The 16,911-nt window shown below is 33.2% G+C and overlaps 4 protein-coding genes across 4 annotated transcripts; 3 read left to right on the top strand and 1 right to left on the bottom strand.

Annotated features, from left to right (window-relative positions):
* Nucleotides 1-2,635, top strand: LOC101244122 (F-box/kelch-repeat protein At3g23880-like). The gene has a single exon (XM_069289062.1). It carries the CDS (start codon nucleotides 780-782, stop codon nucleotides 1,920-1,922), a length of 1,143 nt encoding a protein of 380 aa, XP_069145163.1. The 5' UTR covers nucleotides 1-779; the 3' UTR covers nucleotides 1,923-2,635.
* A 2,317-nt stretch (nucleotides 2,636-4,952) lies between these two features.
* On the top strand, nucleotides 4,953-6,813 carry LOC101244418 (F-box/kelch-repeat protein At3g23880-like). The gene has a single exon (XM_004247904.5). The coding sequence runs from the start codon at nucleotides 5,144-5,146 to the stop codon at nucleotides 6,308-6,310; it is 1,167 nt and encodes a 388-aa protein (XP_004247952.1). The 5' UTR covers nucleotides 4,953-5,143; the 3' UTR covers nucleotides 6,311-6,813.
* A 2,343-nt stretch (nucleotides 6,814-9,156) lies between these two features.
* Nucleotides 9,157-10,626, top strand: LOC101260477 (2-alkenal reductase (NADP(+)-dependent)-like). Its single transcript, XM_004247795.5, has one exon. It carries the CDS (start codon nucleotides 9,436-9,438, stop codon nucleotides 10,489-10,491), a length of 1,056 nt encoding a protein of 351 aa, XP_004247843.2. The 5' UTR covers nucleotides 9,157-9,435; the 3' UTR covers nucleotides 10,492-10,626.
* Nucleotides 10,627-10,831: 205 nt separating this feature from the next.
* Nucleotides 10,832-14,271, bottom strand: LOC101260766 (F-box/kelch-repeat protein At3g23880-like). Its single transcript, XM_004247796.5, has 2 exons — nucleotides 12,855-14,271; nucleotides 10,832-11,169 (listed from the first exon to the last, which is right to left on the bottom strand). Exon 1 carries the CDS (start codon nucleotides 14,107-14,109, stop codon nucleotides 12,901-12,903), a length of 1,209 nt encoding a protein of 402 aa, XP_004247844.1. The 5' UTR covers nucleotides 14,110-14,271; the 3' UTR covers nucleotides 10,832-11,169; nucleotides 12,855-12,900.
* Between the last annotated feature and the right edge of the window lie 2,640 nt (nucleotides 14,272-16,911).

Genomic DNA, 16,911 nt, shown 5'->3' on the forward strand with positions numbered 1-16,911 from the left:
TTGAACCTTCCATCGATAATACTTAAATCGAATAATTACAATCTTTATCATTTAAAAAAATGAGATTCTTTTGAAGATTAATATCGTTAAATGATTTATATAGATGAGAATTAATGAATTCGGGATCATTAATCGTACTACACCATGACTTACATGTAAGTTTGAATCGTGAAAGAGATTTAACAGGAAGCTCTAATAGGATGGAGTAGACAATATCAATAGACAAATTTGGAATACAACCCATAGAAGAAGTTAGTTTTTTTTTTTTTTGGGTCACGAGCCAATTATATAGAATATAATAATCCTAATTCAACTCGAATACGATTAAATATAATACTTTGAAAACTATACAAAAATAGAAGGCATAATACATATATTGGACCCTAAATTTGGTTTCAAATTTTAACTTGACCTCCAACTTTCATAATGCACAAACAGACACTTTAACCATCCAACTTTTAAATAAATAAACGCATGAGTCCTACATGACAAAATACACGTAGGATAAAAAATGATATGTAGGATGACATGTAGGACATGTCTGCCTATTTGTTCAACTTTATACAAGTTTAAGTGTCTAATTGTGTACACCCAAAGTTGAAGGACATAAATGTGATTCGAAGCCAAGTTAAACGTATTATGCCAAAATAGAAAATACTATATGGAAAGAACACTTTAAAAACTTTATGATTTTCCAAATTTAAATTAATTTTATAAGTAGTATATATATATATATATATATAAAAAGAACAAAAAACCCTAAGTAAACATATAGTCCAATGAGTCTTAATTTGGGAGATGATGTAATTACTTGCATCCTCTCAAAACTCCCTGTTGAATCTCTTCAACGTTTTAAAATTGTTCAAAAATCATGGTGTTCAATCATCAACGATCCCAATTTCATCAAGTTGCATATAGACGATTCATCGTCCGATATTAATCGTCAAAATATCCTCTTAATTTCATCAAAAACAACTCCATCACCTTGTTTAAAATATAACATGTTAGCATTCAACATTGGTACAACATGTGCATCATCACTTAGTGTGAATTCTCAAGTTGTTTCTCTTAATCCACCAAATTATCTAATGTCTCGAGATATTTCATATCCATTGGTGAGTTCTTGTAACGGCTTGTTATGTGTGGTGTATAAGTTCGCGATATTTATATGGAATCCAGCTATTCGAAAATACAAAACTGTTCAAAAGACTCATCGATACATATCAATGCTATATGAATTCGAATCAACGTTGTATGGATTCGTGTATGATTCTATCTGTGATGATTATAAGATAATCGCTATATTTGTGATTAATTCGAAAGATAGACATTATGTTATTGGAATATACTCTGTGAATAATGAGTCTTGGAAAAAGATTGACTTTGTTCCTATTGGTTATCGTTTGTTTGACCAAAATCCAGTTTCATTAGATGGTACGATTAACATGATGGCCAATGATGATAATAGTGGATTAGATAATAAGTTTGTGACTATATCTTTATTTGTGGCTAATGAGAAATTTATTGTAACGCCCGTCCCATTGCAATATCATGGGACTCGTATGAAATTATATAATTTTGCTAATCGTCTCTATCTTTTCTCCGTGTTTGTTGAGATGGATTTTTTGTTGTGTTCACTCGAGAAAGATGGGGAACGATGGACATGGACTAACGTCATGAAAATTCCAACGATGCCCTCATTCGTTGGAGTTGGAGAGAAGGAGAAATGGTATTTAGATGATATCATATGTTTGAAGGAAAATGAGAATATCCTGTGGAGGAAAACGAATGGTGAGTTTATAGAGTACAATGTGCGTGAACAAGAAGTGAATGAGTTTACCTTGAAAGAAATTTCGCCTTCTACAGATTTATCCATCTTGTTCGCGGGAAGTTTAGCTAACTTGAGAATTCCATGGGACTAGAAGTTCAGGAAGAACATGTTGTCTTATTCTTCGATTTTACCATTACATGTTGTGTTTGAGATTGCGTAGTTTTGCTGATTGTGAAGAGATTGGTTATGAGTAAGTGTGATCTTTATGTTATGTAAGCTTAGACGAAAAACATGCTTCAGTATCTGCTTAATAGTTGTCTATATTGATTGTTTCTTTAATCTTCACGTGTCGTTTGGGGTTTTATTGAATCGTCAAAAGATCAAGTCAGTTTCCTTGAAGGCTTTGAGGATTTTGTATTGTAGGGTTTATATGGGAGATTGAGGATTTTGTATTGTAGGGTTTTTATGGGAGATTGATGCTCCAATTTTGGTATAAGTTGAGTACATAGGACTCAACCTTGGCTCATTGAGTACTAAAATGATTACATGTTTCATCAATCCCTTTAATGTATATGAAAGAATTAAGAAAAAAGAGAACTAACAAACATCAAAATAATGTGATAATCACTCGAGTACGGGGTCGAGTTTGATAGGGAGTGTTTTACCTTCAACATGTACAAGGTCGAGTTTCTTAGGAAGTGTTTTATCTTCAATGTGTACAGGGTCGAGTTTGTTAGGGAGTGTTTTACCTATAATGTGTACAGAGTCGAGTTAGTTAGGGAGTGTTTTACAAGGTACAGGGTCGAGTTAGTTAGGGAGTGTTTTACCTCCAACATGTACATGATCGAGTTTGTTAGGGGTGGTTTACCCTCAATGTGGGACCTCTCGGCGTGAATTCACCGAGCTCTAATGACAAATTACCAACATTTTTAGTAAAGATGTCATACTTCTACTAATATTTTACATGAGCAACTTTCACATATAACAAACATAAAAATCATACTCGTATGTTATAGTTATAGTTTGTGCTTCGTAATAAATTTTATGTTTGCTATGTAGCTTGTATTTTGTATATTTCACTATGCATATACGAATGTCTATTAATCTGTATATTTCGCTATACATATACGAATGACTATTTAATTTGTATATTTCAGTATGCATATACCAATATGGGTATTAATATGTATATTTCGGTATACATATACGAATCAATTGTATAATATGTTTTTATATAAAGTGAGAAAGACAAAAGAACACTAGACAAGGGAAGATCTGTATTTGTATAATTTTAAGTGTATAGGACAAAAATATATGTATTTATATATACAATTTTTTCCTCGCTTTATACAAACGGAAACACAATTTATACATTATGTTTGTATAAAGTGAGAGAAGTAAGCGAGCGAAACAGAATAAAATTAAATGAAACTCTATTTATAATATTTTATTTGAATCAATAATTGTTATTTTATATAATTTTTCTTTTTTTTAATTTAATATGCGTCCACAAAATTCAACTACTCATATATTAAATAACACTTGTTATTTAAGTAAGTATTTAAATAAATAAAAAATGGGTAGTTGGGTAGTTGCTGTCACGTGTACTTTTTAAAAAAAAATAATACAAAACTTAGGAGTATCTTAATATTCACATATAGTTATAATATAAAACTCGTTTTCATCAAACTTAAAATAATCAAAAATAATTATAGAATATAAATATAATATTTTTTAAGAATTAATTAAATTAAAAGGAGAAGAAAAAATTGTGTGATTCAATTTAATTTAAACTTTGTTATATAATAGCTCAAAAAACTTGTCTTTTACAACTATTTACCAAAAAGTTGGAGGAAATTCCAAAGTCAATTATCCAAAGACTTCCACCATTTCTCTCTCCTCACCTACTCACCTCTATTATTAATTGTTAATAATTTTTAAATTTAAGCTATGAATAAAAAAACTTATTAAATATCATTTTTTTAAAAATGGATTAGACAAAGAGTGAATTAAAATTTAATATGACTATCAAATATCGTTAGATTAGATATAGTATAAATAATATTCATTACATAATTTTCTTTAAAAAATTATCTGTTTAAAAAAAAGAATCATCCACAAATACAATGAAAAAGATATCAAAATATTTTGAGTGATAATTATGTCTACATTCATGCTAAATATGTAGTAAAACCTCTTGCATGACTAATAATTTCTCATATATCAATTATACCTAATATAATAGCAAAATAGAGTATAGTTATGGAAGCTAATGCATTATGCATAACATTATTTTTTTTAATGCATTATGCAAAACATTATTTTTTAAAATGTATTCTATAAAATGACACTTAAAGAATCTATCAAAGATAGTTTACTACTCTTTTTAAAATAGTAAAAATAAAATAATGTAGACTTTTTTTTCCAAACCCTACTCATATTAGTCTATAAAACTTTAGATTGGGATCTTACATTCCTATAATTGTGCACGTCGTTTATAATTTCAGTATTTTCTTTGAACATTCTATCACGTAAAATGTTCATACATGTATCAGATAAACTTCTTATTATGTAATAACTTTAAACTATATAAGGATATAAATCACATTAGATAAACGCAATACAATAAAGTCGAATCAAAAAGTTCTAAAAAATATTAAGGATAAGATAACATATACATTACTTTTTTCAAACCCTACTCATACTAGTACTAAAAAACTTTATAGTTGAGATCTTACATTCCTGTTCCACCTTTTTTTTTGGAAACTTGAGAGCATAACGTGCACGCCGCGATAACCTCAGTATTTTTCATTGAACACTCTATCATGTACATTTTACATGTATCAGATAAACTTCTTATTACGTAATAACTTCAAACTATATAAGGATGTAAATCACATTAGATAAACGCAATACAATAAAGTCAAATAAAAAAGTTCTAAAAAATATTAAGGATAAGATAACGTATACATTACTTTTTTCAAACCCTACTCATACTAGTACTAAAAAACTTTATAGTTGAGATCTTACATTCCTATTCCGCCTTTTTTTTCTGGAAACTTGAGAGCATAACGTGCACGCCTCGATAACCTCAGTATTTTCATTGAACACTCTATCATGAACGTTTTACATGTATCAGATAAATTTCTTATTACATAATAACTTCAAACTATAAAAGAATGTAAATCACATTAGATAAACGCAATACAATATACTCAAAAAAATTCTTTAAAAAATCGATTCCGAATCATCCAGGTGTACACACCACATGCCTTGAGCTCCAAAACTTCACTATCCAAAGACTTGGGACCTCATATCTCTCTCTTTCTTATCACCTCTTCCAATTCTCCAATCTAGAAGATTTTTGCTTCAATGGAAACTCAAAACAAATTAGCTGAAGCAAAAATTCCTCAAGAATTGCTTCAATTTTCATGTCTACCAGATGAAATCATCATTGAAATACTCTTGAGGTTACCAGTAAAATCTATCTTGAAATTCAGGTGTGTTTCAAAATCTTGGCTTTCTTTAATCTCAACTCCATATTTCATCAATACCCAGATCAAATTTTGTGTTAAAAAATCCAAAAATGTGAATCTAAGACTTGTTATTGTAGCTTCAGTAGCTGGTTTAATGGGTAAAATGTGCTCTGTTTACTCTCTTGATTGTGAAAATTCCTCTGTAAATGTTGATAAAATTGATTACCCATTAAAACCTCCTTTTGGATCTGCAAAATTTTTGGGTTCTTGTAATGGGTTGATTTGTTTAACCCCTATGTCATTTAAACTTATGATATGGAACCCTGTTACTGGAAAACACAAGGAATTTGAAGATTCATTTGTTCAATGTGCTGTAAATTGTTATATACGATATGGGTTTGGTTATGATTATGTTAATGATGATTATAAGGTGGTTAAGATCTTTAGTTTTCCGCGAAATGAGGGGAGATATGAGAATAAGGTGAAGGTTTATAGCTTGAAGTATGATTCTTGGAAAATGGGTGAGGCGTTTGATAGTGGTTATGTTAATGCACAATCCGGGATGTGTTTGAATGGATATCTTCATTGGGAGGTAAGCCATTGTCGCGACTCTGGTGATGGTGATGGTGGTGGTGGTTCTTCGGAGATAATGACATTGGATTTGTCTACGGAGACGTATGGAATAATGGCATTGCCTAATTGTGGAAATGGGAACACTAGTTGGTCGTTGAGTGTTTTAAATGGATGTTTAGTTGCTTGTTGCAACTATCATTCGGTTAGGACGGATATGTGGGTGATGAAGGAGTATGGTGTGGAGTCGTCGTGGACTAAGTTGGTCTCTAATATCACGGCCCCTTCTGGCCGTTTAGGTTATGTCTCGCCTTTGTCTGTGTCGGAGAATGGTGGTGAGGTTTTAGTGAGGCTTGGTACTAATATAAGTTTGTACAACGCGAGGAATGCTTCACATGAATCCTTGGACATTCATTCATTGGGTTATTGTCTTCAAGTACAAGCGATTACTTACATTGAGAGTCTAGCTTCGCCTAATGTTGGTGATACGTAATGAGCTCGGGAGGTTATGAGTTTGAATTTAGTTAGTAAGACGTATAATGGGATAGTGGCGTTGCTTAGTTATGGAAATGGAAACTTCCGTTGGATAATAGTTGTATGTTGCAACTATTATCGGGATAGGAAGATGATGAAGGAGTACGAGTGTGAAGAATAGTCTCTCTTCTCCGGTCTCCCTTTGCTCGTATGGGTTATATATCGCCTTTGTTTGTGTCAAGAGAACGATGATGAAGGTTTAGTACAGATATAAGTTTGCATAACAGGAGCAACGCTTCATACAGATCCCCGGATATTCATGCAAGTAGTTACTAACATCGAGAGCCTAGCTAGCTACGCCTCGTGTTGGTGATAAGTATTTTAGCTTACATCAAAGAAATTACTCTGCTTGTGTTGTTCTTTCTGGAGATTTACTAGTTATGTTTGTTGTATTATCGAGCTTCGTCTTGTTAAAAGATCCCCCTATGTATTGTTAATAATGTAAAGTTCTTGTTGTTAAAACTACTTGTCTTAATCTTCTTTGAAAATCAAAGTACTATGTGTTTGGTTGATCAGATATAAGAATCACGTGTTTGGTACGATGAAAGTCATTTACGGTGTTTATTGGTGAGTGAAAAATACTTTTCGAAAATGTATATTACAAAAATAATAACAATAGCAATCAGAGGGTGTTTTGATGAAAATTTTGGTGCTAAAGATTAAGGGAAGTCATTTCAGCATTGAAAAATGACTTCTAATTTCTTGCATGTGAAGATAATTACGAAAGGAAATTTATTTTCGTAAAAAATTAACTTTCATCGTATCGAACGTATGAAAAATGACTATAATCAGAAATTAGATGACACTGATAAAATTAAAAAGCCAATAAAACAAAAAATGTTTTTCATTTAAGTTGTTATTTTGATTTATAATAATTTTTTTGTAATAGTTAATTTTGATTTATATGTATTTGATACGTTAATTATTATGATTTATAATAATAATCATATAATTTTAAATATATAACAAATTAAAAAGGAAAGTGATAATACATGAAAAAAATGTTGTGATAATATGATACTTATATAATCTTGTTTAATATTAAAAAATATAATAAATATTATTTCCTTGGTCTTAATATTTAAGTAATTTGATCACCAAATTAAAATGTGTGATGTTACCTACTAATACTTGTTTTTAAAGTCGTCATTCCTTATTATATTTGTTTATTTAAGAAAAGATTTGATTCATTACAAATTGAAGATTTCGAGCCGAAAGAAGTAATAGTCAAAATATGGATCTTTATCAATTCCTCTCCGTTCTCGATTAATTAACCGTTTACTTTTGAATCAGTATATTTATTAAGAAAATAATAATTGATATAATGAGTTTATGATTTGATCGTTTATTAATTGCGACATGGATGAATTGAGAGGTTAAGACTTTCAAAAAGTTTTACATTTTTTAAAGTAATTAATTGAGAGTATAATTGATAAAAAAAAAAGTTGTTCTTATTTTATTTGTCAAAATAGACAAAAATTAGAACAACTAAAAAAGAAAAAAAATGGACAACTAATTAAATATACAAGGAGTATGATTTACTTACCTTTTTAATCGGTCTAAAAAGAATAACATATTTTCATATTAAATAATAATTTAATTTTTAGATGTCCATTTTACCCTTAATGAATTATTTATAGCTATCAAAATATTTATTACTTATTTTAGACCACAAGTTTGTTTTTTTAAAAAATATTTCTTTCTTAAACTCTTTGTTAAATCAAAGTAACTCATACTCACCATATTCTTAATTATTTTTCTACTTATGATTTGACATACCTATTAAGCAAACAATACTATTTTACCCCAATTAATTGAAATGGATGAATTAAAAACTTAAGATTTTTCAAAAAAAAATTCTACATTTTTTAGAATATCTAATTGAGGAAATTAAAGTAAAAAAAATTGTCTTTCTCAATTATTTTAAAATAAACAAATAATAACTAAAAATGAAAAAATTGATAAATAATTAGACACGAAAGGAAAATAAAATAATTTGAAAATGCTAGAGGGGGCAAAAAAGGAAGAACGATCAAACAAAATTTTAATAGGCCCCACTTATTGGATGAATCAAATTTAAAAAAAATTGCATAAAAAACACATGTAGTAAACATTTACGTAAGGACCACACTACATAAAAAAAACATATATTAAAAAAGGGTTGGATAATATAAAATAGCCAGAAAAATTTGGTTAAAAAGATAAAAAAATCTAAAGGAAATTTTTTTTTGGCCAAAATAATTTAATCATAATAACTCAAATACATGTTCACACTATAAACTGATTTATTTTTGACAAATTATATCTTTTTTAATTTGACAAAAAACAATATAATTGTCAAAAAATAAATCAGTTATAGCGTGAACATGTATCTAAATTATTATGGCCGAATTATTCTGATCGAAAAGAGTAAAAAAGCACGTGGTGCGTTTCGTTAAGTAGGTGGGGTTCATAAGTCAGAATAGTAATAAATTTTGTGAAAGGACAGATGAATCATATATATTATTACAAGAGGAAACAAAAAAAGTTAAAAATTTTTACCCTTACTATAAATTAAAAAGTTTTAAAAGCATTTAATTATTTAGTTTAAATGTTAAATTGTATCATTTTGATAAAAATGTAGATGAATTTTGCATTTCCTTAAATTAATTCTTAATTAAAATATAAGCAAATAATTAAATGTTTGGAATGTGAAAAAAAATATATTTTAATTGTACATGTATATCCTAGAATAATTACTGGCATATATCCGATTAATGCCACTTGGTTTTATTTATTTGATTTATTATTACTAAGATATTTAAAGTGTTATTATATATGAATGAATTAGTACAAGTCAGTTACAACGAATTATGTTTGATAATACCTAATTTACCCTTTGTTCGGCAAGTAAGCATGTTGACGAATAGCTGCTGGACAAATCTTGATGCTCGCCACATACTTAGTTGTCACAGACGGCATCTATGCACTTTGTCATTTTTCTAAACAAAAAAAACTTAAATATAAGCACCAAAAGAGCATTTCACATTATATTCATCTCAACTTTTTTCTTACCCTTTGTTTAACATTTTGCCAAGCCAAAAGATGGAAATAAAGAACAAGTATGTAACTATAAAAAACAGCATAAATGGTGCACCAAAAGAGTCAGACTTTGAGATAAAAGTCGAAAACGTCTCACTTATCATTGAGTCTGAGTCTAAGGATGTTGTTGTGAAGAACCTGTTTGTTTCAATTGATCCATATCATATAAACAGAATGAAGAGCCAAAGTTCGTCACAAGGAACCATAAGTTTTGCAACTGCTATAACTCCTGGTGAGTGCATTGACAGTTATGGTGTAGGAAGAGTTTTGTTCTCGCGTCGACCTGATTTCAGGAAAGGTGATTTGGTAGCAGGGCTACTTACCTGGGGAGAGTATAGTATAGTAAAAGAAGGTTCATTGTTGAATAAGTTGGATCCTAATATGGGATTTCCGTTGTCTTACCATCTCGGAATTTTTGGATTCAGTGGACTATCTGCCTGTGCTGGATTTTTCGAGGTGTGTAAACCGAAGCCAGGGGAGAGAGTTTTCGTGTCTGCTGCTTCAGGTTCGATAGGGCATTTGGTAGGACAGTATGCTAAATTACTTGGATGTTATGTTGTTGGCTCTGTTGGTAGTCAAGAAAAGGTAAATTTTCTTAAGGAAAGACTTGGATTCGACGATGCATTCAATTATAAACAAGAAACTGACCTTAAATTAGCTCTGAAAAGGTGTTTCCCTCAAGGGATTGATGTCTACTTTGACAATGTTGGAGGCAGGATGTTAGAAGCAGCAGTGGCAAACATGAACATATTCGGTAGAGTAGCTGTCTGTGGGGTTATATCTGAGTACACGAATGCTACAACACGAGCTGCTCCAGAGATGTTGGATATAGTCTACAAAAGGATTACCATCAAAGGATTCCTAGCAGCTGATTTCATGAATATGTATGCTGAGATCCTGTCGAAAACAGTTGAGTACGTCAAAGATGGAAAACTCAAGACCGTTGAAGATATCTCACAAGGCGTTGAAAGCATTCCCTCTGCTTTCATTGGACTGTTCAATGGCGAAAATATAGGCAAAAAGATTGTCAAAGTTGCAGATGAGTGGAAAAAAAAATGATTGTTGGCATATGAATTAATAAGTGAAGAACTTACTCACTTCTGCTATATTACCAAACAATATCTTTCTTACCTGTGATTCTTTCAAGTTGTAATCCATTTGATGCTCTTAATCGATGTGTAAGCTTTCTGGTAATTCAAGTACTCGAAAAGTCTGTAGAGCCATCTCGACATAGAGTAGGAGGCAATTCAATAATTCATATCCTGTGCAATTCCATAAATAGAATTTGATGTACACAAACCTTACCCTTACCTTTCGAGGGGTAGAGAGAGTACAGTATAAAGGAAAATACAGACAACAAAATAGCAAGATAACTAAATATTGGAGAAAAATACGAATCTTAGGAAGATGAACATTGTATAGCCATTATCTAGAACAAATTTGTCTAAGATCATCATCATCTACTACAAGTAGCAGATGGCATATCATCTTCTACTACAGATCAATATACATACAACAGATGTTCAACGGAAGGAGAAGCTTAAAACTATCAACAATGTGAGATACAATTAGTAGAAGTAGGCAAGTCTCGCTCTGTACATTGCACACAGTAATAACATTAGTACATCACAAATGAACTGTAAAAACTGGGAAAGCCCGCGTTTCTTCCTTGTGCTCCATGCAGTTACAGGTGGTGGATTAGTTGTTCGGTTGTTCCATACATAGCTTTTTCACTTCCTGAAAGTTCAATAATACAGAAAAGTTAACCAAAAACCTCATTGACATCTCATATGACGGAAAAAAAAGCAGGGCAGATATAGATACTAGAAAGCAATACATGAAGAGCTAGCTCTGGCACATTTTGCATTTAACATGTACTAAACACAAGCTGCTGGCCTTATTTGAGCAAAAAAGAACAGCTCCATTTCCGAACATTTGAGAAACGTCAAAGGTGCTTCAGTTCACGTAATAAACAGTCAAGATGAACAAATATTAGGTAGTTAAATAATCTTAAGTCTAGACTGCATGAAAGTGGTGCACAAATGGTACACTTACTCTATAAATACCAAAAGAAAATAAAAACTAAGAATAGGTCACAAAATGTACTCATGCTGTGGATGCAACATATCGACCTGCCCAAAAAAGGGTTATTTGATTCAGAGCTGGAGCACTTCACAAAAGGCATAGCCCTGCTAGCTTCTCCAAATTTTACTCGAAAGAATTTTTACATGCAAACCTTTGGGCGTTTTAACCTTTTTCCTACGTATTATTCCCACTAATATGTACAATTAAAGTTACCTTGGCTACGTCTCATTTCTCCCCTCTTACCTCTGTTTAGCGTCTAACAGATGATGCAAATCAAGAAATAGAACCGCAACAATAACTAAATCCATGTTTCAAATTCTTGAAACTGTTCTACTACAAGGATTAGATATGTTTCCTTGTTTTTACATGCTTGGCTACATTAACTTTGGTCAGATTTCAAACTCATAACTAATAGTTGATACTGTAACGAAATAAGAGTTTCCCTTGAATGATGCATTGAAGAAGGCTTTTCATGTCTCATTTGGTGATACGTAACCATAGAACCTAAGAATTCTGAAAAAGGTCCAGTTGCATATACATCAGCTGCTCTATTTAGAAACAATGATAAAAGAGATCTTTATAGCAGGGGAACTTCTTTTTCAAAACAATGAAGATGAAAAGTATTTGTACATTAGTAACTTAGAAGACAGAACCATCTTAAACAAAGCTTTAAATCCCAATTTATTTCTCTACATTGTCCTGTTCATTAGTACCTCCAATCTACGCTAGCGACTGATCATAACAGCTTAATATGTTTCCTCGACTGTTTTCTCCTTCCAACTCACTTTTGTTCAAATCAGTGCTATTTACCAAACCCAAAGAAGATTCAGCCATTGACTGACCAGATATGTAACAGAATGAGGAGACAATAGAAAATTAGCAGTAAGCTATAAGGAGCAGGGAGGAACACCAAAACTGAGTAACCCTTCTTTAACTCCTATTCCATAATTCCCGTACTTCCTTCTATCCATATTAAGTTTCATGTAAGAAGACTAGTAAAAATAGGCCCTGTATCCTAAAGATATACCCTTGTCAAGATTTACACAAACTCCCCTGCCATGATTTTCATGTCCTGATGGTCTTTACGCTTAGTTTGTCTTGTCCAGATGTAAAAAAAAAACTTACAGAACTTCTCAAGAAGAGAAAAACAAAGGCCTATTAAGTCGTAAACACTAAAGAGTAAAGACTATAACCAAATAACTGCTGTTGCCACAAGCTATTCCATGAAACTATGCAAAAAGAAGAAAGAACAAACAAGATATCTATGAACCACAACTGTAATGACGTTGCATATGTGATATCTACATGTTGAAAAATGTATTAAGCAGAGCTCTTACATGTCATAAGTCATGGGATTATCATTCATCTGAGCTTCTGCAGCCTTCATTGTTGTTGTGGAATTGGCTCATTTTGTAAAATGGGAGATATTAAGCTTTCGGTGTAGATTTCCGCCTCAAGACAGGCATCAAAGTTAGTCACCTCCGGATATCTGATCGAATCATCACTGGGATTGTATATCATGAAAATTGATCCAAACACGAGTAAAATTTCACCTTTTTTTGACATGCAAAGGGGTGGAGAGAACATATACTTCCCAGGGTCATTAGGACAACTGATGGTATACATTTTTTCCCAAGAATCTTTAACCCCGTAATCCTTCATGATCCACACATCTGCCCGAGTTCTGTTATAATTACAAAGCACAGAAAGATTATCTTCCAACACTCCCAACACAAAATCAAAATTTCCTTTTTCATAGCAGGGCTGCTCTATCTTTCCCCATTTCTCATCCTTCAAATCAATAGAAACGATATCCCAGCCATTATACCCACCAAAACGAGCAGAAGTAGCCCAATGAAGCTTCCCCTTCACAAACTTACCCGAATCATTCAACAACACCCCACCGTGATAATCATCAATATTTCTCCAAGAATCACTCTTTAAACCATATACCTTCACCTCAACATCATACGAACTACCAACACCAAAAATACAGAAAACACCCACTACCTTATAATCATCATTAACCTCGTCATACCCAAAACCATACATAAAATAGTAACCACACCTCAATGTTGGCCTAAAACTCGGCAATCTCTTGAACTTCCTAATCGACGGGTTCCATATAAACAAATCATTTTCCTCAATAGCAACACAAATCAACCCATTAACAGAACCCACAATCCAAACAGATTTAACTGGATTTTTCATAGGGTAATCCAAATCAAAGGCCTCAGTAACAGATCCATATAACAAAGAACCAAGAGAACAGTCCTTAAGATTGTTTTCAGGTTGAACAAAACTCAACATAAGCCTACGGTGTTTGTATTCCTTGTCATTAGCAGATAAACTAAGATGGGTTTTAACAAAATCTGAGCTAGAGATTATACCAAGCCAAGACTTCGAAACACACCTGAACTGCAAAAGCGATTTCACTGGAACCCTTTTGAGGATTTCAGCGATGAGTTCTTCAGGCAAATTGGGAGCTGTAAAGGCTGAATCTTGCATCGAAATTGATGCAAATTGAGAATCGCTGATGGGTTTGCTTCGTTTTGAGTTTTGATGGCTGCTTTCATCTTCTTCAGACTCCATTTTTGGTAGCAGAAAATTGAGAAATAGAAAGATTCTCAGTATTGTTCAGTGAATTTCCCCCAATTGTGCTGTGGACATTTTTGTCAAAAGTTAGGGGTATTTTGGACTTTTTATTCTTTCTGTTCATTTTTACGAATTATGTTAGATGTTAAATAATTGTCATGTTTTACTTCCCAAAGAGTCGAATCATATGAACTTAGATCAATATTTTAAGATATATTATTATGGTATGAGATGAATCGTAAATTTTACTCACTTTTTAGTGGTTATGATTTCCTTTTTTAAAATCAAATGATAAGAATTTTGATAAATAGTTTACGATGTATTTTTTTTCATATAGTTTTGAATATCTAAAATTTTTTGTTTAAAATATCAAATTAATGTTATTTAATTTAACATTGAAAATTAGTCACAATAACTTTCGGAAAACGCAATTTGACAATTAAAAGTGGACAGAGAGAGTATCATTTTTTAGAGTCAAATGATAAGAACTTTGACTAACATTTTATAATGTACTTTTTAAATCATATTAATATGCAAAAATTTATAACTTATAGTAATTTTTTTCGTATAGTTTTGGATATTAAAATTTTAAAATATCCAATGAATGTAATATGATATAACTTTGAAAACTAGTGAAATTGTCTTTTCCGAAAAGTGCAACATGACAACTAAAAAAAATGGAGTAGTACCTATGAATGCATAATACATGTTGTGCGGAATTTGAGATAATACGAGAAAATATAAACGCGAAAAATAAGACAACAGATTTACGTGGTTCACCAACAAATTGGCTACGTCCACGGGAAGAGAGGGAGCAGTTTTATTATGGAGAGGCAAAAACAGAATTACAGAATAGGGTTTCCCATAGCGTCTATATATAGTGCTAAGCTACGCCCTAACAGGCTTGGGCCCAACATACAGAATCAACAGAAAATTAAGGGCCCAATACAACAACATTGTATACCGTCGGCCCGGGGGCGTCTCCGCCCCCCCGGACCCCCAGGCCAGGGGGCGCGTCGCCCCCCTGGACCCCCCGACTCGCTGACCGGGCAGCGAGACCCCCGTCCTTTCTGTTTGTAGCGGGTCCGATTCAAGGCATTCAACAAATCTCCACCTTGACTTGAATTCTCCGAACAGATTCTTCAGACGCACTATGATAGTGCCAAGCCTCCCCCTCTTCCTCAGAGTTGCCCCGCAGGGCAATTAACAGCTTCTGATGTTGAGCAAGTCCAAACAGTGTTGAAACTTGCTCTGTGGAACCGGCTTTGTGAACATATCAGCAGGATTATCAGCAGTTCCTACTTTCTTCACCTTGATTCTCTTCTCACTTCTTAGAAAATGATACCTTACGTCAATATGCTTGGTTCTCTCATGATGGACTTGATCCTTGGCTAGACAAATTGCGCTCAAACTGTCACAATACACCGTAGCCTGATCATGATGCAGACCAAGATCACTAACCAGCCCTTTCAACCAAATCCCTTCTTTTGCAGCCTCTGTCAAGGCCATGTACTCCGCTTCCGTAGTAGACAAAGTCACTGTAGGTTGCAAAGTTGCCTTCCAACTGACGACAGATCCTCCAAGGGTAAACACATAGCCAGTCATCGATCTTCTTGTGTCAACATCTCCAGCATAGTCTGAATCAGAATAGCCAGTAACCAAGCACTGAGTATCACCTCCATAAATGAGACCAACGTCAGATGTACCTCTAAGGTACCGGAAAATTCTCTTCACAGCCTGCCAATGTTCTCTCCCTGGTTGTCCCATGAATCTGCTCACTACACTGACTGCATGTGCTAAATCTGGCCTTGTACAGACCATAGCATACATCAAACTTCCTACGGCACTGGCATAAGGGACTCGTGACATATACTCCTTCTCTTCTTCTGACTGTGGAGCGAACATGGCAGTGAGATGGATATTGGCAGCACTGGGGGTATCAATGGGCTTAGATGAAGACATGCCAAACCTCGCCAAGACCTTCTGAATGTAGCTTCTCTGTGACAAGAAAAGTTTCCTTCTCTCTCTGTCTCTAATGATCTCCATCCCTAAAATCTTCCGAGCGGCTCCCAGATCCTTCATCTCAAACTCAGCACTAAGTAAACCCTTCAGCTTCTGAATGTCATACTTCTTCTTTGCAGCTATCAACATATCATCTACATAAAGCACCAGATAGATGAATGAATCATCATTGAGCCTATTGTAGTAGACACAACAATCATATGAGCTCCGAGTATAGCCCAACTTCACCATATAGCTGTCAAACCTTTTATACCACTGCCTTGGAGACTGCTTAAGTCCATATAAGGACTTCTTCAACTTGCAGACGTGATTTTCCTTCCCTGGAACTTGGAAACCATCCGGCTGAGTCATGTATATCTCTTCCTCCAACTCTCCATGTAGAAACGCTGTCTTCACATCAAGTTGTTCAAGCTCCAGATTCTGATGTGCAACTATCGCTAGTAACACTCGGATGGAAGTATGTCTGACCACTGGTGAGAAGATCTCATTATAGTCCACTCCCTCTCTTTGGTTGAAACCTCTGGCAACAACCCTGGCTTTATACTTGACTCCTTCTGCTGGTGATATCCCTTCCTTCTTCTTGAAAACCCATTTGCAAGTAATAATCTTTCTCCCCGAAGGCTGTATGACCAGATCCCATGTCTGATTCTTGTGTAGGGACTCCATCTCATCTCCCATAGCGGCAAACCATTTTTCAGAATCAGAACTTAAAATGGCTTCTTTGTAAGTAGACGGCTCAGATGTATCTACCTCTTCAGCAACCTGCAGTGCATAACC

This window comes from Solanum lycopersicum, chromosome 9 (genome assembly GCF_036512215.1).
Source record: "Solanum lycopersicum chromosome 9, SLM_r2.1".
Lineage (NCBI taxonomy): Eukaryota > Viridiplantae > Streptophyta > Magnoliopsida > Solanales > Solanaceae > Solanum > Solanum lycopersicum.